This window comes from Apodemus sylvaticus, chromosome 5, assembly GCF_947179515.1.
Source record: "Apodemus sylvaticus chromosome 5, mApoSyl1.1, whole genome shotgun sequence".
Classification (NCBI taxonomy): domain Eukaryota; kingdom Metazoa; phylum Chordata; class Mammalia; order Rodentia; family Muridae; genus Apodemus; species Apodemus sylvaticus.
In genome coordinates this window covers 61,143,430-61,166,911 of record NC_067476.1, presented here as the reverse complement: position 1 = coordinate 61,166,911, position 23,482 = coordinate 61,143,430, and the positions used below count along the sequence as shown (strand labels likewise).

General features: G+C 39.1%; 1 protein-coding gene across 1 annotated transcript; it reads right to left on the bottom strand.

Annotated features, from left to right (window-relative positions):
• Positions 1-1,789: 1,789 nt before the first annotated feature.
• On the bottom strand, positions 1,790-21,820 carry Nup35 (nucleoporin 35). The gene is made up of 9 exons (XM_052182796.1): positions 21,708-21,820; positions 17,831-18,001; positions 16,364-16,491; positions 14,030-14,084; positions 8,340-8,481; positions 5,550-5,619; positions 4,702-4,830; positions 3,486-3,650; positions 1,790-2,363 (listed from the first exon to the last, which is right to left on the bottom strand). Exons 1-9 carry the CDS (start codon positions 21,745-21,747, stop codon positions 2,286-2,288), a joined length of 978 nt encoding a protein of 325 aa, XP_052038756.1. The 5' UTR covers positions 21,748-21,820; the 3' UTR covers positions 1,790-2,285.
• Positions 21,821-23,482: the final 1,662 nt, after the last annotated feature.

Sequence of the window (23,482 nt, the reverse complement as noted above, 5' to 3'; positions counted from 1 at the left end):
GGCAGAGTAAGCAACTGTTGCACATCCAGCCCTAAAAGGAACTTCTCTATCAACCCCCCCATGGCCTCTCCCCCCCACCACCACCACCCCACCCACCACCCCACCCCCGTGGCCCCCTTGGCTCAGGAACGTCACACAGTGAGAGTGGAGAGGCTGCAAGATGGGATAATGGAGAAGCATGCTGGGAAATCAGGAACTCAGTGGCTGAGACAGCCATATTGGGCCTGCTCAGAGCTGGACCTGCCAACCTCCAAGTCACAGATGGCAGGCTTATGGGCCCTGTGCCTCCTCGGTACACTGCTGACTGTTGATGGCTGCTGGAGAAACAGGTGTTTTTGTCTTCAGTGGTACAGCCATGGATGAGAGCCCTAAGCTCTAGTCAGTAGCTCCACACCTTGCTCACATGGGAAACCCTGGCTAAACTCAGTGGGCATTAAAACAAGGCAGGTGGGAAGGAGATGCAGGGATGAAGACACAGGTGAGAGGGGAATAAGGGGAGGATCTTGATCAGGAAGGATCGTGACCAGAACATACGACGTGTACGAAATTGTCAATTACTTGCAATAAGTGTGTGTGTGGGGGGGGGGGGGGGAGAGGGAAGGAAAGAAAATTAAAATTCTATTCAAAGAAAAAAATTAACTTAGTGCATGTCCTGTATTTTTTAGTTAAAAGCTTCTTTTCTTTTAAGAGCCCTTTGCTGAGACCCTTACCAGCCAAAGGAGACAATCTGAACAAAAAAGTACAAGGGACAGTAAGAAAATGAAACCTTTCTCAAAGCTATACAAGAATACAGAGATACTCTGTGTGTATAATGTATATATGTATGTGTATTATATTTAAATTCATAAGACACCACTGATAATATCACTAGCACCTGACAAGGATGAAAATATTATTCTGAACGAGTAAAGGGAAAGGACTGGTATTTCTGTATGAATGTATACTATTGTAACCAAAGCCTGGTGCAGAAAGGCTCCTACATAGGGTAATTCTGAAATATAAATGCAACGGTGGTGACAGCTGGAAAGTCTTGTTGTCTCCAAACAACTGATAGAGGTAAGCATCAGAAATGCATGGGCTTTAAAACTTTTTATCAAAGAATTCAGAGAAGGTTCCAAAGAAGGTATCAAGCCTGAACCTGTGTTCAGTGATCAAGATAAGTACCTTTAAAAGTGTGACGAGAATTAAATGCCTCTTCATTTTATATAATGTATATCTACTGCTATAAAAAAAAAATGAAAGCAGAATGTGACTCTCTCTCGATATAATGACTAAGATATGAAAAAAATGAGGTACAGGTTGAACTATAAATACATATATACATGCATGCATGCATACATACATACATACATACAAAACAAATGACCAAGCACTAGACTATGTACTCACAACTCTCTGCTTTACCAAGGCCAGGTGTGCTGGACAGTGAGGAACACAGAGAACTCTTTAACAGATTTAACTATTTAACCGTTAAATCCTAAGACAGTACTAATATGGGCAACCTCATTAAGATCATGATTTGAATAAAGCTCAACAACAAATAGTCAATTTGGGCAAAATTACAAATTTAAGTGACCTGTATTTTGCATATTAACAAACTTAAAACTCTATAGAAATGTTTTTTATTTATCCAAATATTTGGACGAAAAAATATCTAAAATCTGAGCAGCACTCAAACAAAAAGGAAATCAATATGACAAAATGTAATGGGTAAGTTATTAGTGTGCTTTCTGTTATCTCAGTGAACTCAAAACTAACTACAACAATAAATCAACCTTCCAAACAAATGTTCAGCACATAAAAATTGACAGTTTATTAGGAAACATTAGTTGTAGATGGTTTTTAAAAAGAACATAAAAGATGACATTCCACAAGACATGTACAAACATATTAAATACTATCTAAATTAAGACCATAATTCAAATTGCTAATTATAATCACTGTGTGTTGGTAAAGCAGCTGTCGCTCTCTGTGAAATTCATCCATCTTCTCATGAAAGCCAGCAAGACTCACCTCAAGCTCAGTCATTTAATGGACTGCAGGGACCGAGTACCCAGCACTAATCACGCACTACACCACAGAAGCCCGAGGCCATCTGGACACCTTCTCTTCAGGTCTATCACGGCCATCTCTTAAAGTGCAAGCTACAAATGGGCTGTTTCCTTAAACAAAGGATTGTAAAAGATGTATGTGATGGGTATCCAACACTGCTGGGGCGGTTATACAACTAACCCAAGGCACCTGGCAGTCCCCTGCTAACGGAACAGCTCAGTCCATTGCTACTGCTACCAACCAAACATGTACTCCATGGCTCTGGACACAAGACTTTCGTCCTTCTTTGGTGTTTGTCGGTCAGAAATAACCTATCAAAACACACGGCACAACAAAAAAAAGAGAAAGAAGAAAAATGTATTAGGTTAGTTTCCTTAGTGGCAGGCAATTCTACAGTTAGTGTCTAGCACTGAACTATTTAAGTCTGACGCTAAAATTTGAATTTTTAACATCTTCTAATTAGAAAACTAAGTAAAACCAAACCCTATGAAATGAGGAATGTAAAATACAAATCTAAAGAGTAATAACAAAAAACTCCAATTCTGTAATGAAATCCAAATTTCAGGAGACTACAATGGGAAATTCCCCCACCCATCTAACCAGCGCGCACACACACTTCATGTGCAGGTCTCACAACCTGTGCCAAAACTCAGGACTCTCAGCAAATCGATGGGGCCAATAACAGCTTAAGCATCTCAGTTCCCATACCACTCTTGAGAATGCAAAGAGTTTCTTTACAATTTTTTGGTTTTTTTTTTTTTTTAATTTGGTTTTTTTCGAGACAGGGTTTCTCTGTGTAGCCCTGGCTGTCCTGGAACTCATTCTATAGACCAGGCTGGCCTCAAACTCCGAAATCCACCTGCCTCTGCCTCCCAGAGTGCTGGGATCACAGGTGTGCGCCACCACAGGTGTGCGCCACTACTGCCCGGCTTCTTTACAATTTTTAAATGACAAGTTTCTCATCTCTGATATTAAAAGCTGGTCACCTTCCTTTTATAACTGATACTATTGCACTGTAAAGTTTTTTGGTTTTGTTTATGAGTTTTATAACCAACTTGATAAGGTTTAATATTTTTTCATGCCAGCAATGTATTATATAGATTTTTTGGTATGTATACACATGTATCTGGGGAGGAAAAACTTTCAAGATATTTTAAAAAACTGTTTTCTTTTGCTTTGCAGTACTGGAGATCAAACCGTTTATCTGTGGCCATGCTGGATAAAATGCTGAGCTATGTCCCCAGCCCAAATAAAGAAACTGCTTCAAAATTAAAGACAACTTTTGAACTCGTGAAGGCTCTAACTTTAAAATTGGAAATTAAGAAGTTTGAAGGTTTCCTCAAGGAAAATGAAGAGCAAACATTTAACTATACACACACACACATCACTGATCTAATGAAAGAGTAAACAGGCTCTGTGTATCTTGAGAATACCTGGTAGTCACTAGTGGAGGCCTTGTATGCTGTGGCAAGAGGCCTCATGGTAGAGACCCTCGGAGTGCTTCCAGGCTGGGTTGGCGTGCCTAAGGTCCTGATAGGTGGTGTGAAGGCTAGAGATGGAGATGACAAGGCTCCTCTGTCACTGTTTTCCATGACATTCTGGAGAAACAAAGAAACATGGGACACATCATCTAATATTATGTAATATTCCCCCAAAACACCCCCCCCCACACACACACAAAACTTATTCAAGTTTTTAAGTAAACTTAGCTTTGAGAAGAGAGTATATTTCTTGGCTAGAATTTGGAATCTAATCCAAATCAAACAACCCCAATTTAATTATATATCACAAGAACAAGAATCTCTGAGCAAAACAGACATTTTGGAAGAACAGTGTTCCAGAGGATGAGAGAGAGGAATGTGGATGAAGAAGACCGAAATACATGATATGCATGAATGAAATATGTTTTTAAAAGCCTTGGGGCAGGCCCTAAGATAAGTCAGCAAGGACAAACAAAAGAAAGCCTAACTCATTACGATACAATTGCTGTGGTGCCGTCAGAGAGCCCACGGCAGGCCGGAGAGGACTCTGGAGGTCCGGGGTACTAAGTAGCTTCAGACTGTGAGGCTCCCTTCCCACTCAGGCTCCCTTACGGATTCTAACAAACACCGTCTGCTTTGCTTGATTTGTGTGTGCACGGGCGACAGGCATGGAATCTAGGATACAGCATTCAGGAAAAGGTTTGCATATACTTATTTCAAGTATCTTCCACAGGATTATTTTTAAGCCACAAAGTTTACATTCTACTCACTAATTTTGAAAAGGTACATGTAAAATAAGCTTTAGCGCTCTGAAAAAGAAACAGTGTCAGAAAACTTTAGCTATGTAAGCTACCAGTCAGTCAGCATCCATGTGAGGTGTCCGTGCTGAGACAGCACCAGTCGTTAGAGTGTTTACTAACCCTGATAGGCTCTGAGCAGAAGTCAGAGTGGGTTAGTAGTCCAGCCACCTAAAATCTAGGCCTCATTGAAAAGTGCAGACAGGTAATCGCTAACATCTTGTGATGACTTTTGGCCTACTGTAATCCCTTTTTACAAACTAGGGAAGAGAAGAGAGGTGAGGCTAAAGGACAAACACTAATGTTAATGTTTACCTGCACTCGTCATGCACACTAAGTAGGCTACCTTCCTTAAATCACCCACGACTTACTTTATCTATACATGGCTTGACACCAATCATGATGGATTCTCCAAATATTCTCCCATCTTTGCTTAAGGCTTTCCGGGCTTGCAATTTAGATTGATAACGGATATGCATCCAGTTGCCTGTGTTAGACATCTGCAAACAATAAAGCTGTTTCATAAGATACAAACTCCACACCTAACGTACAAACATGAGGACAAAATTGACTTTCATTTTTTATTTGATCTCCTGTAAAAGCTGTATATTAGAATTCAGAAAGATCTATTGAAATAGCTTCTATAATCCCTCTCCAGATCTCAACTCTCTAAAGCAAAACATGTGGCAAATATTCCCTGAAAGAAAAATAACTTCCAAATGAATTATCTCCTACAGAAGAGTTTTATGTAATTTCTAAAAAGCTATATTCATGAACATGACTATGTATGAGTGAAAATTGAAACAATAGAAACGCAACCTGGGCCTGGCCTGTGTCTGGACAAGCATCTCTTAAGGCCGCTGCAGGATAAAGAACTCTCAGACACTCCAGAAACTCCAGGCTCCCCACTTCCTCTGCTCCCAATAATGTCTAAGAGAAGCCCACCACTGCATAAGAGACAGTCGACCTATCCTAAGTGTCTTAACTAGTTAAGAAGGGAGGGTGATTCCTGACCCGGTCATTCAACCCCAACTATTCTTTCCCAGCTAACACTATGCAAGTTTGAGTCTTCTAGACTCCAAAGTAAATAATCTTTGAACTTAAAACCTAAATTTAAATTTAGAGAAAAAAACAAAAAGAAGTAGTGCTCTTCAATTTACAACTTTTCTTTCCTTAACCAAAATGTTAATTGAAGAAAAAAAAAATTAGTGAGCCTTACCACATGCTTTAAGATATTCCCATATTGTGCAAACTGTAATAATATATAAGAAGCAGATGCTTGTGGAAACCTGGGGGAAAAAATTGCCCAGATAAAACCATCAATTTCCATTATCAACACAAAAGCAAACTACCATACCATTTCCTCTATAGTAGATTCTATCAGTCCTCTTTGACTCAACTACACTGCATGCCCAGAGCCATCGCTGAAATTTTTCAAATTCCCAGTCCCAGATGCAGATGTGCACATATACTTACAGTGCATGTTTACAAGCAACACTTAGGTATATTAAGACCAGAAGGGTAAATTTTTTAAATTATAATACCAAAGCACTCTGCACTGAATATCACCTTAAGATTTCTGGCATTTAGTGCTCAAAAATAAAACTTGACATCAATAACAAAGCTACAAAGTTAATTAAGGCAATTCTCAAAAATTTAATAGCTATATCTTTAAGATGATTAAGTTTTACAGCTTGAATAGTTTACAATAAGGTGTGAACACTTTTGTAGTCCAAATAATGGCGTGATTTTCCATATTAAAAACAGTAATAGCTATATCCAGTATAGAAAAAAAATCTGAATTTTCTTTTAAACCACTAATATAAATTAACCTGAAAGTTCAAATAAACAGCTCTAAAGGGGAAAAAAGGGTGAAATTAAACACAGTGGTGGATTTCTGAGTTTGAGGCCAGCCTGGTCTACAAAGTGAGTTCCAGAACAGCCAGGGCTACACAGAGAAACCCTGTCTAGGAGGGGGGTGAGGGGAAGGGGGGGGGGGAAAGACACAAAAATATGCCAGGCCTCCAAATGTGCTGGGTTGGGAATTTTTGTAGGTTGTAGATGATTCTTCTGTTTTTTGAAGCATTTTTGAATTTGTTTTGTTTTTTGTTTTTTTGTTTTCCAGAAACAGGGTTTCTCTGTATAGTCCTGGCTGTCCTGGAATTCACTCTGTAGACCAGGCTGGCCTCGAACTCAGAAATCCACCTGTCTCTGCCTCCCAGAGTGCTGGGATTACAGGCGTGCACCACCACCGCCCAGCTTGGTCCCTGCTTTAATCCCAGCACTTGAGAGGTAGGGGCAGGAGGGCTGAGTCCAAAGCCAGGACACTAGAGATGGAGTGAGACAATGTCTTAGCCACTTCTCTATCAGTGTGACTAAAACACTACACTCAGAACTCAAATTATCCACTTATGGATCTCTGCATATAAGATTTTAGTTCCCCCAAAAAGGTACAATTTAAAATAAAACACAAAAACAAAAAAGGCTGCAAGTGAGGATGGCATTTAAGAACTAAAAGGCTCATTTTCATTTAAGGCTCAAAGGCCCATTTTCAGTAATATATAATATTCTAGTACTCTTAAGATGATCACCCAAGACAATGGACAATATTTCATTAATACAACTCCAGGTTGACAGAAAAGTTAAACTAATTAAAGGAGGAATATATCACGTGTCTTAGAAATAGTTCCCTTAACTGAACAAAAGAACATGCTTTATTCCTTAAAAGAAAATGTTTCAGGAAACACATATAGAATAGTTAAAACAGATACAGCATAGTAAAATCTTAAATATCTTTAAATAACTACAAGTAATTCAAGTGCTTTTTCTAACTACTTGGAAGCTTCAAAGTCACACTATTACTTCTGAACCCCAAAACAGAAACAAACATGCATGCTCAACACTGCTCTTACTTCATGAGAAAACAGAAAATTTTAAACACTGAAAGGTAAATTCAAGTAGGCAACTCAACTGCCTGGGCCATGGGCGCAGCAATGGCTTCCAAGGACACATGGGAATATAGTTGCCCTGCTTCTGTGAAGTGAAGCAGTCACAGATCAAAGCAGTGGCCATCATGGGCTGTCCCCAGTTACAGCTGGGGACAGAAATAGTATCGCTGACTTTCTAGCAAGCACTCGTATTTGAATTTTTAAATTTTAAAATAAATCAAATGAATAAAATACAATAAATATTTATTGCCCACTAGTTATTCTTCCTTCAAGGAGCCCATTATGTTATCTTTATATATTTTACTCCCAAAATAAACATAGTAAGGTCCACTATATTCCAATGTAAGTAAGGCAATCACATTTTCATAAATAACTTGCATGTGGTTTAAAGACCAAACTGAAATTAAAAAAAAATAAAAAAACCTCAAGTTTCTGCTGAAATTCTTGCTACTTAATGAGTTGTAATCCTTGGGGGATGGGAGAAGTTTTTTTTTTTGTTTTTTTTTTTTGTCTATAGTCCATTTCTTCATCTGTATAAATGAAAGATTTCTAAGGTGTTTAACTTGTTATGGCAATAAAAATTATTCTGCTGCATATAGAAGTTTCATCAAATTCCTAACTTTAAATACTGACTAGGGGGTACCACTACTGTGACATAAAACATAAACATATCTCAGTACTGCCAATTCAAGCCAGTTGAGATTATTATAGTGCAGGCAGAACCACTAGAAAATGCAGACAAGGGATCCTAAATCTAACAAGACACCCTTGCCTTTAACAACTACTAAATAACGTGGGAAGAGTATGCACAAATGGTCTTTGATAAAAAATCAAATTCTATTTGCTGTTCAGCTGTGGATAGTATGCACAGGATGATCTGCACTGCTATCTGCAACTCAGTACAAAACACAGCAGCAACAGAAGAGAGCGGATGAACAGACAATGAGGTAAATGCCGCCAACTGCTCAGCTGTACATTCAGGTGGCGGGTGTGCTTGTGGATTTAAGAGTATGAGCAAATACTGGAATGGGGTAATTTTTTAACAGGTCCAGAACCCTTACCCAAACACAGTCACCCAAGTGTCATCGAGGTGGTCTTCTGAAGTCAGAGAATCTCCTTGAGTATAAAAGGGATCCAGCTGGGCAGGAGATAGTGTTGTCTTTCGTGGTTGACCAACATTTGCTGGACTAAACACGCTTTGCCCTATATTAGTAAATTTAGAAAGTTAGATACCAATAAAAACGCATGGGCTTATTTTAAAGCAAAGATCTTAGTTCACAGGGCAAATTATATTAAAAGCTGACAATTAGACATAATGATTTGAAACATACAACTGTAGCCAATAGCCGTTTCATACTATCATACAGAAACAGTCACTAATTACTGGGATAATTTGTCATTTTGCCTTTGAGATAGGGTTTCACTATACAGCCTAGGCTGGCTTCAAACTTAGAATCTTCCTGCATCAGCCTTTTCTGCTCAGAAAAGGTACATGCCACCACACATGATTCTGTATTTGGTTATTCTGAAATTAAATACTAATGTCTCATCATAAGCATGTTAAACATTTGTAAATTTCTAACAGAAAAGTGATAGAAGCTCCTTCTCCTCCCCAGACCCAGTGCTGAGGATGGCACAGAGCGCTCCCCGCGCGAGGCCACTACCTGCTGAGCTACACTGAGCTACACTCCAACCCTTGCTTATTGAGAAACCTGATCCTCGTGCATGTAAGATTGTAGATGTATGCCACCAAACCTTGCTGTAAGTTTATTTCATTTCAGTATATTTCTAAGTAGTCATTAATTCTCTTATCTTTTACAACAGAAATAACTTATCAATCCAGAAAAATCGCTTCATATATAAGGAACATCATTCTTGATGTTACAAGCATACTGTACAAACCATAAAAATATGAAACCAAGCTCAAGCAACCATAATGGAGTCTAAATTCTAGAACAAAGACAGATGTGTAATTCTAGAAAACATACAAGTCTAGACAAAAACAACTAACAATTAGCAAAGACGAGGGCTGTGGACACAGGGGAGGGCAGAAGGAAGCTGACACAGAGCTCAGTGTGGAGTGTGGTGACTGGGCGAGGACAAGGCCACTGCAGGGCCAAGGAGGTTGGGGCAGGTGTTGGATAAAAGCAGAGGCTTAGTTTTAAATGAACATATATGTAAATGTTTTGTTTTAATTTCGCATCTTTGTTTGTTTGTTTGTTTCAAAACAGGGTTTCTCTGTGTAGCCCTGGCTGTCCTGGAACTCACTCTGTAAGACCAGGCTGGCCTCGAACTCAGAAATCCGCCTGCCTCTGCCTCCCAAGTGCTGGGATTAAAGGCGTGTGCCACCACAGGCCCGGCTTAATTTCCCATCTTTAAATGATGGCAGACAAATGAACAAATTACACTAAGGTCCATCTTCCCTGGTGACCAGGTAAGTTCTGCTCCTGACTACCGCAGTCTGCTCTACCACAGTAATTACATTCAATGTATGCTAGTCCCTCTTGCACATTGAAGACCAAGAATCTAACAGATACAACTTACAGAGGAAAGGGGTTTGTGAGCTCATGTTTTCAGAGGGATTTGAGGCCATCACAGTGGACAAGGCAAGATGGAACAGCAGGTCCATCTGTGACAATGGGATTGTAAGATAGAGCAGATGTTCTTATTGCAGCAGACCGGGGAAATTCAAGCAGGCTGGAGCTAGAGACTAAGCAATGAATCTCGCCTCTATTCAACTACTCTCACTAGGCAGACCCTATCTCCTAAGGGCGTCACAGCTTTTAAAATAGCAGCTCAAACTGGGAAAGAGCATTCAAAACACAAACCTGTAGAGGACATTTCAGATCCAAATAGTAACATTCCACCTTGACACCAACTTCTCCTATTCATCTCATGATGTGGAATGCATTTAGTCTCCATCAAAGGTCTCTACAGTTTTAGTAGTGCAACATAGTTCAAACTCCAAACAACCAAAAAGCAAATTGAAGTTCTCAAATAAAAACTACAACGTAACAATGTATTTCTAACTGAAAACAGTCACCTAAAATTTCAAACATCTCAATTCTCTTAAGTAGGCTACATAATTTAAGCTTAGAAAGCCATTTGATCCAACCTATTAACATAGCCTCTTAGGGAAAAAGTTAGATCAAGCCAGACCTACTATGCTTATTAAAAACCCTTCAAAACCCAGCAAGATGGCTCAGTGGGAGGTAAAGGTACTTTCCACTAAGAAAATGACTTATAACTAGAGTTGCATCCCTGAGATCCACATGGTAGAATATTCAACTTCTACAATTTGTCCTGACTTCAACATACAAGTCATGGCACGTGTACACACATCCAAGGTCAAAAGAAATGGGGAGAGGAAGAAAAAAAATAATCTAAAAGAGGGCTAACCACATGTATTCTGAGATTCTTAGCTTTGATTGTCCATGTGACACAATTCAGAGTCTCGATGAGGAACTGGCTAAAGCAGTCTGTCTGTCTGTAGGAATTCTTGTAAGGGATTCTATTGATTGCACAGCTGAAGGAAGCCTTCTCTCTTCTGTGGGCGGTGCTGTCTCCTCCATGGTATGCAGAGTTGTAAAAACGGAGGCATTACACTGAGCACCGACACACAGTTCTTGCTCTTACTGTTGACGGATTTTGACCAGCTCTGTGAAGTCCTGTCACCTCAGCTTCTCCAGAGTGATAGGCTGCAGCCTGGAGCTGTGAGCCAAACAAACCTTTTCTCCCTTACTTGCTTTTGTTGGGTAGGTTTTTTTAATCACCCCAACAGGAAGAGAAACTATTTAACACACTGAACAATTATTATTCTTCATGCCATCACAGATGGATTTAATAGGTAAAATGTATTTTTAAAATGAGACATTTAGGGGCTGGAGAGGTGGCTCAGCGGGTAAGAGCACCGACTGCTTTTCCAAAGGTCCTGAGTTCAAATCCCAGCAACCACATGGTGGCTCACAACCATCTGTAATGAGATCTAACGCCCTCTTCTGGTGTGTCTGAGGACAGCTACAGTGTACTTACATATAATAAATAAAATAAATCTTTAAAAAAAATGAGACATTTATAATGGAGTATCTCAGGAACTAAAGAGTTGGCTCAGTAATTAAGAGCACATAATCCTCTTGCAGAGGAGCTGAGTTTAGTTCCCAGCACCCTTGTCAGGCAAATCACACCTGACTGCAATACCAACTTCAAGGGACCCAACGCCCTCTGTGGACACTACTTAAATGTACATTCAGACTCAGACACACAATTAAAAACATATCTTGCCAGTTATAGTAACACAACTTTAGTCCCAGCATTTGGGTGGCAAAAGCAAGAGGATCTCTGTGAGTTTAAAGCCAGCCTGTTCTAAATAGCAAGGTACAGGCCAGCCAGGGCAAAACAATGATACTGTGCCTGAGAAACAAATAAAGAGAATAAATAAATAAGCCTTATCATTAGTTTAAAACCATCTCTTTAAAATCTAATTAATTCTTACTACAAAGATATGCCTTTAATAAGCCAAAGACAATAAAAGGTACATTAGTATAAAACCAATTCAATTCTTTACGCTCTATATAACAACCATTAAGATAGTTATGTTATATCATATAATAACCTTCAAGCAAGAAATTAAGGCTCAAGTTGAGACAACCATTATGACCTTTAAAAAAAAAATCAAAATTAAGTCTCAAATGAATAAGCAATCTAATCTTTGCCTTGTCAACTAATCTAAAAAATGCAATTACTTATATTAATCAAAAAGTATTTACATAAGTTTAGTATAATTGCTCCCCACCAAGCTAATATTTAATTGATCACTGATTTCACTTCCTTTAAATCAAACTTCTGGTATCTACACACTATGCTTAAGATGAAAATAAAGTGCCTATCAAACCGCATCAGATTGGACTATAATTTATCTCCTTGGAAAATCACTATCCAAAGATCCTTCACAAAAATCAAATTAAAGGGAAGGCAAAAGCCCTTATCACCCTTCAATTAAAGAACAGATCCAATTATTTCAAAATAAGTGAAAAACAAAAGAAAAATTACAGGAAATTTCAAAACAATATGATAAATGAACACTAGGAAAAGGAGGTCTTGGCCATGATACCTTCTCACCATGAAAACAAGCGGGACAGACCTGGAATAAAGAATTTTGCCTCAGCCCAATGGACACTAGAGCCACCGTTTAGATATACCTACACCAGGGAAGTTTCCCCAATGATAAGAGTATTTTTCTTAATCATGGTAGGCTCCTCAGATTGAATGTGATAGCTTATAGATATGTGGAAACTCCAGACCGATCACAATAGTACTAACAATGGTTTCTGAGACCCTTTCATATAAATTATCAAAACTTAGCCTCATTTGGTAACCTCCAAGTTATATCCGATCATCTGAGACTGTGAAGGCCTGAGTATCCTCACCCTCATAGCCTGTGTCTGAAATGAGGATAAACTGGTGGGTTCAGTTCTTTCAGACAGGAACAATTATGGGTCAGAGTTTTGACTGTGGGAATAGTATTCTTAAGTTCTGTTCCGTTCTAAATTTTTATACTTATTTTGTCATTGTTGATAAAAGTATAATTATTGAACATGACACTAAAAAGCTAGCTACATGGAATCTTTTACAGATCTAACATACTCGCTGATCCATTTATTTAGTAGCTCTGATATATTGCCCTCCTGAATCTGTTAAAAACCCAGATGATTAGTAGACTCAATTCCACCTGAACTATAATCCCTTTTTGGCAAATACTACAGACAGTCCCTATATTCAGGAGGTCAGGAGGTCAGGTTATGAACATCATTGGGGGAAATTATTTTACTTATCCACTAAGAACTATGGCATGCTCTTGATCTTCAGAACTACAGCACAATACATAGTCCAGCTTAATCATTACTCAGTATATGGTAACTAATAAAATAGCAACAGAAAACTAACATACTACTCTATAAATTTCCAAGCCAGATGAGCTAGCATAGCTATAATCCTAACACCCAAGGGGCTGAGACAGGAGGGCTGGAGCTACAAGACCAGCCTAAGCTACTTATTAGCAACACTCTGGCCCAGCCTTCCCAAAACACACCAACACACACACACATATACACACACACACACACATACACACACACACACACACACACACACACACACACACACACACACCCTTTAAATCCCTTCTACCCCATATCTTCTCTTCTACACAAAACATATTAGTTTCTAATGAGATTCCTAATCTGCTTATTTTGTTTATAAACATAAATCCTATAACCAATATTGTCTATTTGAGGATTATCTACTGTGTTTGTTCTCTTTCACACAGGTTGTTTCTGAATACATTCAATGGGAATGGTAAACATGTATAAAGGATCAGGTCCTAAGGATGATACTGATAGAGTGAGTGTCTAGAATGTTGTTAAAGACAAACTGGGAATTACACTAGCTCACAACTCAGTGTCAGTACCCCTTAAAATACCTATACTGTTAGAGCTGAGTCTTCTTCCTACTTGTGGCAACTCTTTATTTTATACAGTTTTTAATAATTCAAGGTACTTCAAAAATCTATTAAGTATGCATTCTTAAATTCTTAATACTTTTGGTAGACTATTCTATCTGTAAATTCATAAAGCAATCTACACAAGATTGCCTTCCTAAAGATTGCTGACATTTCAGACAGCTTCCACATTTAAAGAGCAAAAGTGTTGGCAAGCATCAGAGCAGAAATCAGACGCTGGGTAAGAGGACTCACCGGTCACAGGAGTTGCAGCTCCAACAAGCGGGCTCTGCAGCACTGAGATGGTCGCCTGCATGAAGGGAGTGCTGAGGTAAACACACAGAGTTCAACCATGCACAGATACAGTGATCTCTAAAGTCAATGGAAAAGCTTTGTGAACAGATAACTGAATTCCTATAATGTACTAACCAGAGTTGTCTTTATCAGCTCACACTTCCAAAGGTGGAGGATCACTTTCTATCTTCTGTCTTGACCAGTATTATGAACCCAAAATATGGCAAGATTAAATTTCCCTTGGCTCCTTTAGTATACATTTTGAAATAGGAAACCTGAGGCTGGCGACATGGCTCAGTGTTAAATGTTCTTGTTAATACCCTAGTTCAATCCCCAGATCCACAATGTGGAAGAGAGGGCCTACGCCTACACCTATCCTGTGGCCTCCACAGTGCATCTCAGCCCTTGTGTACTCACACACTTACACACAATATAAATAAAAATCAAATTTAAAAGAAGTTATGCCAGGCAGTGGTGGCGCACCCCTTTAATCTCAGCACTTGGGAGGCAGAGGCAGGCGGATTTCTGAGTTCGAGGCCAGCCTGGTCTACAGAGTGAGTTCCAGGGCAGCCAGGGCTATACAGAGAAACCCTGTCTCAAAAAACAAAACAAACAAAAAAGTTACATTGGTAATGAAAAGCTTTTATAGGAATTAATAGTAACATAGTAGCTATTTGGTCTTATTTCTCAATGAGCAATACTCAAACTAATGGATATAATAATTTCATCAAATTCACAGAAAAACAATGCAATTTTAAACAAACACAAACTATAAAACAGAACACATTCAAATAACAACAAAAGAGAACCCTCAGTAAAACATTACCAAGAAAAAAACATCATTAAACATCTGTAAATAAGAAACTATTTTAGAGTTAGAAATCCATTAATAGACACTGGAGAGATGACTCAGATCTTAAAAGCACTTGCTGCTCTTCCACAAGCTAAATTCAGTTCCCAGCACCCATGACTGAGAGCTTGCAGAGGCTTCTAAAAACCAGCCCAAGGGGATCCAGGACCCTCCTTTGACCTTCCAGGGCATCCACACAGTAGCACATGCTCACAAAGAGATATACACATACTCACAAATAAAAATAAATCTGTTTTAAATCCTCCTATAAACAGTCCAAAGGAAGCAAAAACCCACCCATTATCCAACTATCTGATCCAAACCAGAGCTGAGCATGGTATCTTGGGGGCATAACTAATTTTGGCCCACATCTACTAATAATGTTCATACTTCAAAGTCAAAACCATTAGTATATGCTATCATCTCCAAGTCTTGTCAACATTTCAAATGAGTTAATAACTAATGCTAATTCTTTTCATGCATCAGAAGAATAATGAGAATGGTCACGAATCCAAAAGCCAGTTATTTTCACGCTAAGCTGCAAGTCGGATTTTACTTAACTTTTAGAATGATCCCTATTGAGGATGTTCTGGACATCGTAAACCCAGAATAGCACTGTCCACTACAAATGTTACCTACGCAAGCCAGGCATGGCATCACACACCTGTAGGAAGAATCATCATGACACTGGCACAAAAGTATACTAAATGAGTAGCAAATTTGCAGGATGCAGTTTCTTTAGTAAAAGAATACTGGTCTTATGTAAATAAAAAAAAAAAATTCCTAAAACAAAGCTCTCAGGTCAGGCATAGTGGCACATATCTTTAATTCCAGCACTTGGGAGGCAGAAACAGAGATCTATGAAAATTCCAGGCCTACATGGTGACGCCCTGTCTCAAAACCACCACCAACAAGGCTCTCAAATCATTATTAAACATTCAACCTCCAAATACTACACTGAATTTCACCACTTTTTCCAGAAAGAAAAATAAACAAATCTTATGCTTAAAGAAGTGGAATGACTTCAAACTCTAATTATACTCTACATTTACAATAATCAGGGTGGCAACATGGACAGGTTACTAAGACATACCTAGCGCATAGAACTATTTACATGAGAAAACAATCTATAGTCTACCACCTTCTTTCTTTTTTTGGCTAATACAGGATCTTGCTATATAGGCGAAGCCAGCTGCAAACATTTCCTGCTCTGCCTTGCCTCAGCGTCCCTAGTGCTGGACTATAAGTACAGGCCACCATGCCCACCTATGACATCTTAAGTACATTTCATGATAACACAAGTATATATGTACTTAATGCTTATTCTATACTCATGGTTACTTCAGAAGTACTATTAGGGAAAACTTTCTAATTACTGACCTCACTGAGTAACCACACAAAACCACAAAATGACTACCCATTGAGCATGGGAATTCGTTTTTCACCTGTCTTCTTGAAGTCAAAGGTGTTGATCCAAGTCCCGGGCTGGAAATGTCATCATAGATACTTCTAACAGGTGGAGCCCCGCTTTTATCTTTATGGGCAGGTACAACTGGCTGTGGTGGTGAGCCCCCTACAATGTACAAAAGCAGTCAGGTGAAAACAAAGTCACTGTTCATCTCTCTTATGAGGAATGTTTAGTTTGTGGTTTTGAAATAAACTTATTTCCTACAGCTATTCAAACTTTAATGTCTAACAGTCACGGGGGCTCTTGTTTGAAGTCAGGCTCTGGTTCAAACAGTACAAGTGGAACCTGTGACTACACCTCTGACAAGCTCCAAGTGACGTCACAGCATTGGTGAGCTGGAGATGCACTTTGAATAAAAGGTTTCAGAATAAACTGCTATTGGAAATTTTAGTTTTTATAAAAACACATGTAACATTGCTTTCTCTACTATAAACTTAACATTCAATAGCCAATGTGATCAATCTCAGGGCCACACATGAGGATTTATGCCCTTGGTCCTAACTACCCAAGAGGCTGAGTTCACCTGGATCACAAGGTCAAGGCCAGGACGGACAACATAGAAAAACCCTGTCTCAAAAGAAAATATAATCCCATTTCTTCCTTGAAAGTTGGAAGTTGACTATCAATATTAAACAGATCCTATTTAAGAGAGAAAAAGGCCCAACTTCTGTCACATAAACAATGCTAAACAACGAAACAGCCCAAGCCTTTATTTGACACTGAACAGCTTCAAATGCCATCCAGCTGCTCAAAGTCCAGACTGGAGAACAAACCTGACCTGATCAGCATCATGCTGCCACTAGGAGCAAGCCTGTCTTAATTATTATTTAGCTTTCAGACTCATTTTCTGAAATACTTTTTTTTTTTTTTTTGAAGAATGGAGCTCTTCTACACATCAAACTGATTTTTTTAGTGAGAGAAATATAAAAGGATTAGCATACCACATGGCTTACCACTTTGACAAGAGTCTGAAGGAAAAAAATATACCTTCATTTCTTGTGGGGTTCTCTGGTAGTTGCTTATTGGTTTGTGTTTTATTGTTTTGAGACAGGTCTCCTATGGCCCACGCTGACCCAATGAGGGAAGCGTGTCCTTGAATGCCCAATCCTCTTGCCTTTATTTCCTAAATGACGGATTATAGACTTCACCACCATGCCTGGCTATGTAGGCTTTTTAGAGAGGGTATTACCCGATAGACACAGCGTGCCTGAAATACCCTGTGGCCCAGGCTAGCCTTGAACAATTCTCCTATATCAACCTCCTGAGTGCTGGATTATAGGGGTTTACCACCAGACTGAGCTAAGGCATAACCCAGCCTTTATGATAAAAACATTTAAAAATTAATAATAATGTGTTGGTGAGGGAGAGTCTTGTACCAATACTTCTCTGAAATTCTTCTATGCATACCAATATACCATAATACCACCATAAGCAAGTAACCCACCTGCTAATAAAGGTGATCGCATTTCCATTACTCCTACTGAAGGGCCACTAATTGATCGAGGTTGCGGAGTCACTGGAGCTGGTAGGTCCCCCATTAAAAATCCAGGCAGAAACTGGGCATTAACGCCTGACTTTGGAGATGTAGGTGAACCCAACATCATTGGTTCAGATCCTAAATTAATCAAAAATGGAATAAAATAAAGCTATTTCCTCACAAACAGATATAGCAATTTATGATAAACGTTGAATAATCAAAGAAACCTAAATATTATGAACTTTATTTTATTTTATAAGCTAGTAGGAATTCCAAAATGTGAAATGATCTTGTATTCACAATATTAATCTTTCACCCATATTTTACAATGCTGGAGATCCAATCCAGGACTTTTGCTCTGGTTATGCAAGCTTCCTACACTAAGATACACCCATAAGGTTAATGTTTGGCAGGTGTTCTTGGTTATATTGTTTCATTGATTTAAAAGCATCATTTTGAAAACTTAAGCTTATTATTTAAAAAGAAATCTCTAACACAAGCAGAATAATTTATTTCTACATCTGTGTTTCTACTATGCACCTAAAAAACAAGAATAAACCAATTTTTATACAAATATTGACAATTCAGAAACAATGGGCTTAGTTTAGTTTCTTCTTCCTTATGCATAAAACACTGAATTATTTTGGTAATAAAAATGTAATCATGCACACATTACAACACTAAGGAAGCTAGAGAAACCCTGTGTCAAAAAACAAAAAACAAACAAACAAAAAAAAGTTTCCCTAACATAAAACCAATCTAAAGAAAGAACTAATATTTTATAACCATCAATTCTTCAAGACAGGGTTTCTCTGTATAGCCCTGGCTGTCCTGGAACTCACTCTGTAGACCAGGCTGGCCTTGAACTCAGAGATCTGCCTGCCTCTGCCTCCCAAGCACTGGCATTAAAGGCGTGCGCCACCACTGCCCAGCTATAACCATCAATTCAAAACTAATCTTCTAGTGTTAAAGAGATGCCTCAGTAGTTACAATCACTAGCTGCTGTTCCAGATTAAATCCCTAGTACCCAAATGGTGGCTTACAAAACTCCAGTTCCATGAGACTTGATACCCTCTTTTGGCTTCCTCAGATGCCAGGCATACTTGTTGTACAGGACATTAATACAAGCAAAACACCCAAAAACAAATACGCCGGGCGGAGGTGACACACACCTTTAATCCCAGCACTTGGGAGGCAGAGGCAGGTGGATTTCTGTGAATTCAAAGTCAGCCTGGTCTACAGAGTGAGTTCCAGGACAGCCAGGGCTACACAGAGAAACCCTGCCTCAAAAAAACAAACAAACAAAAATACAAATACATATTTTTAAAAAAGTAACCTTCTCAAGTGGCAGATGTGATTATTCCCATTTTTAGGATAAGAAGACTGTAACTGAATTACACAGTAAAATTAAGCAGTAGGAAAAGCACAGGCCCCAGAGAGCTGTGGAGTCAGGTTCTCAGCAAAATGAGCATAAGGGTGGAATTCACTCACAGCTTTTGTTATTATATAACAAGCATAGCACTTGACCTGATAGCTAATATTCAGAAGGTAATTAATCTATCAGCATCTTATAATACAAAACCTTAGTAAAGTAGTAATGAAGGATTTGCATCTCTACTGATGAACACTTAATTTTCTGGCTTAGGTAGTAAGCCTTTGTATGATTTATTGTATTTAGAGACATCTGATGTTTGGCATGAGAGTTCTATGGTTTTTACTAACTATTGCTTAACTTCTAAATAGCCTAAATACTTGTTTTCTGATATTAAAAAGCTTTCAATAACTTATCCTTCCTCTTTTTCCATTATTGCAGATCTGGATATTAACAGTTTAAAAAGAGAGGAGAAAAAACAAAATAACACTGAAGGATAAAATAAGTATCAAAAAAAGGTGTAAGGGTGGATGGTGGTAGCCTTTAATTCCAGCAATCAGGAGACAGAGACAGGAAGGTCTCTGTGAGTTTGAGGTCAGCCTAGTCAACAGAGTGTGTTCCAGACAGCCAAGGCTATACAGAGAAATCCTATATTGAAACTTCCACCCTCACCCCACCACCCCCCATTCCCCCCCAAAAAAGTCTGTGTGTGTGTGTGTGTGTGTGTATACACACACACACACACACACACACACACACACACAAAGATGTAAAACAATATTGTAATTCTTTTGTAAAGCACTAGTTATGTTACATAGTGCTACTACATATCTCAAAAGAAACTCAAACCAGAAGTTTCAACAAAAGCATATTCTAAATAGCTATTTAGAAAAGACCTGTAACAAAATACAAAGTTTTGGTTAACATCACAACTATCATCTACAGCAGGAGCAGGGAAATTCTGACAGGTGTAAGAGTTAGGTTAAGATGTGCTAAGGTGACTCAGTGGGTAAGAGTCCTTACCATGAAGCCAAATCCAGTCCCCAGAACACACAACACATCCATACACTTGCACATTACATAAATAAAAATCTAATTAGGTCAAGAAAAATCCTGTTACCTAAATACACAGTGATAAAGTAGGAAGCCAACTGCCACTAACCATCCCTTCATGACTAACCATAAGGCTTTAATGACTGCATCCTGCACATCTGAAATTCCACTTCTCAATCTCTGCCCCTAAATATTAAATCCTGCACTGACTTCTTCAGAGAGCAGTGTGTTGGTGAAGTGTTGAGAGGATGTCAGACCCACAGACACCTGAAAAATGTGCAACATGTGATTCTACAGTTAATATCAGACCATGTCAGATTTTAAGCTAGGTAATATATAAGAATGTGTTTGTACACATTTATTACACCCGGAAATATGCTCTCCAAAATGTCCTTGTTGAACAGAAAAACCTGGAACTGCAAATGAAGTATCCTGATCTCTAAATAATATGTGTAAAAAAAAAAAAATCTGTAAACAAGTTTTAATGCAACAGTGTATCTACATTATTAACATTATTGGTTCAGTTTTTATGACGCACTAAAAAAAAAAATCAAGTTAAGTTATCCTTTTTTTCCCTTTTGGTTTTTTTGTTTGTTTTTGATACAAAGTTTCTCGGTATAGTCCTGGCTGTAGTGGAATTCACTCTGTAGATCAGGCTGGCCTTAAAACTCAAGAGATCTGCCTGCCTCTGCCTCCCAAGTACTCAGATCAAAGGCGTGCGCCGCAACCGCCCAGCAAAGTAATACTATTCTTAAAACAACTTTTTACCCCAAACGTGGCAAGCATTACATGCCATTTGAATCTACAAAGTCAATTCTACACAACATATACAATGCTTACTCTAACAAGCTCAGAGAGTTATAAACTAGTAATACTACGATACGTCTATGAAACTGTAGACAGGTTGTTTTTGTTTTCGGTTGTAGAATTTGACCGTTGTCATTACTCACAAAACTCAGCGGGAGTGGGGGATCGCCTGTTAAATTGTTTGTTACAAATACAGCACATTCGGAACGTTTCCCCAACAAATAATGGGAACGAATCTTTAGAATCAACAGTCGTCCAATAAGGCCACGTTCCAAAGTAAAAGGCGGGGGCGGTGGGGGAGCCAGGTTGGTTCTAGGTCATGCATTCATATACAAATTTCTTTTGTGACGTTAAAACAGGATCTAAAAACCTAGGTGACCCCGCGGCAGCGGGTTACCACTGCGACCAGGGGTTCACCGCCCATCCTCGTGCACGCTTTCGGGGTGCGGGGCAGGAGACCACAGTGGAGCCGGGCGCAGTGCAGGGTTCCCGGGTACCGCCGCTCAGATGTCACCGGCCACAGCGCTCCCCGCTCCCTCCGTGGCGTGTGACGGCCGCCTCCCGGTCCACAGCGCACTGGCTGTGCCACCGGGGAGGCCGCGGTTCACTCACCCAACGTGGGCGCCTGGGGATCCACTGCAAACGCTGCCATCGCAACGGCCGCCACTACTCCAGCAATGATCTTCCCAGTTTTAAAAAATGGCGGAAACTACTCTCATCGTAAGGGCCGCGCGGCCTTATGGGTTGCGTAACTTCCGACCATGCTCTCTGCGGAGGCTGTAAGCACTTCAGCCATTTTGGAAGAGGGCAAACTTCTTTACCCTGTCTGAGATACCGGGAAGCAATGTGAGACCTCTGGTTCTAAGAATGGCAAGCCTCCTGATATGTTGTTGTTTATGCTTCATGCAAACAGATTCCTTTGCTCTCTTGATAATTAGTGTGATTTTTGCATCGACTTCCTTAACACCTGTTAAAGTAGGCTTAATGAAAAAAAATATAAATGTATATATTCCTTTTTTCAACTTGATTCATGTACTTGATATGAACCATTTTTCTCAAAATGTTTTCCATTATCTATATGTCATTTCTTTTAAATGCTGTTATGTAAGAGTAATTTTACATTAAAGCATAATCATAGTTTATTACATCAAATAAATATAAATTAAAAATATAATAATAAAATAAGGATAAGAAAAACCCTGGAACCATATGCCCTTCTGCCCATGACATCCATGTGCTCTCCTCTTCACTCTGCTACCTTTCCTTAGAGTATATTTATGAACTTATGTGTGTGTTAAAATACATTTAGTTTTGGCTGGGTAGTGGGGCACATACCTTTAATCCCAGCACTTGGGAGGCACAGGAAGGCAAATCTCTGAGTTCAAGGCCAGCCAGGTCTACAGGGGGTGTTCTAGGACAGCCAGGGTTACATAGAGAATTCTATCTAAAATAAAAATAAAAAGGCAAAGGTCAACAGCCTTAAGCCTGATACTGTGTTAAATTTGCTAGTCACCACAAAGGAGTAAGGTATGAATCATTACACAGACTTGACCACTCGGGAAAATGTCAGTAATGACTGGGAGATAGCAGTTTCTTCCTAGACAGGCAATACAACAGTGTCATCGAGTTAGAGCTGGATGGCACATCTTCACAATAATGAGTCCAACATTAAATGATAGATTCCTAGAATTCAACTTTATTTTGTTTTGCTTGGTTTTGTTGCGACCTGTTTTCTCTGCATAATCCTGGCTGTCCTGGAACTCACTATGTAATCCAGGCTGGCCTCCCTGACTTCGCCTCCAGAGTGCTGAAATTAAAGGTGTGTACCACCACCACACAGCCAGAATTAAAAATTTTTAAAAAAACACGTGTTCAATTTACTTTAAGAAAAAAAAAAAAGGTGTGCTGAGTGCAATGCTGTCCACCTTTAATCCCCACACTCAGGAGGCAGAGGCAACTGGATCTCTGCAAGTCCAAAGTCATCCTGGTCTGTTCATAGTTCCAGGAGAGTAAGAGATGCATAGACCCTACACCGCCCCCCAAAAAATAAATAAATATAAATTTAAAATGAGTGGGTTGTACATACCAAAAGATGCATGTCTTGATCTTGTACCTATGAACAAGTGTTTACTCAATAATGGTCTTTACAGACACAAAAGCACATTAAGCTTGTGCTGGATTGCCAATTAATTGGTAACTTAAAAGCCATTATGTGACCACCATACTGACACATGTCCCTCTGCCTCCTGTCTAACGGTTCTTAGGGCTCACTCTCAACCCAAATACCCATCTGAGGTAATTAAGTCAATAATCACATCTGTAAAACACTTGTGGATTTTTTTTTTTTTTTGAGGAAAAGGGGCCATTATCTTTTCTTTCTTATTTTC

What these genes read in the sequence shown, in the direction of transcription:
- Nup35 (XM_052182796.1), bottom strand. Translation starts at nt 21,747, where the DNA reads ATGGCAGCGTTTGCAGTGGATCCCCAGGCGCCCACGTTGG. An exon ending in TCCCCAGGCGCCCACGTTGG is followed by an intron (nt 18,002 to 21,707) that starts GTGAGTGAACCG and finishes TGATTAATTTAG; the next exon opens with GATCTGAACCAATGATGTTG. An exon ending in ACTTGGGTGACTGTGTTTGG is followed by an intron (nt 5,620 to 8,339) that starts GTAAGGGTTCTG and finishes TTTTTCCCCCAG; the next exon opens with GTTTCCACAAGCATCTGCTT.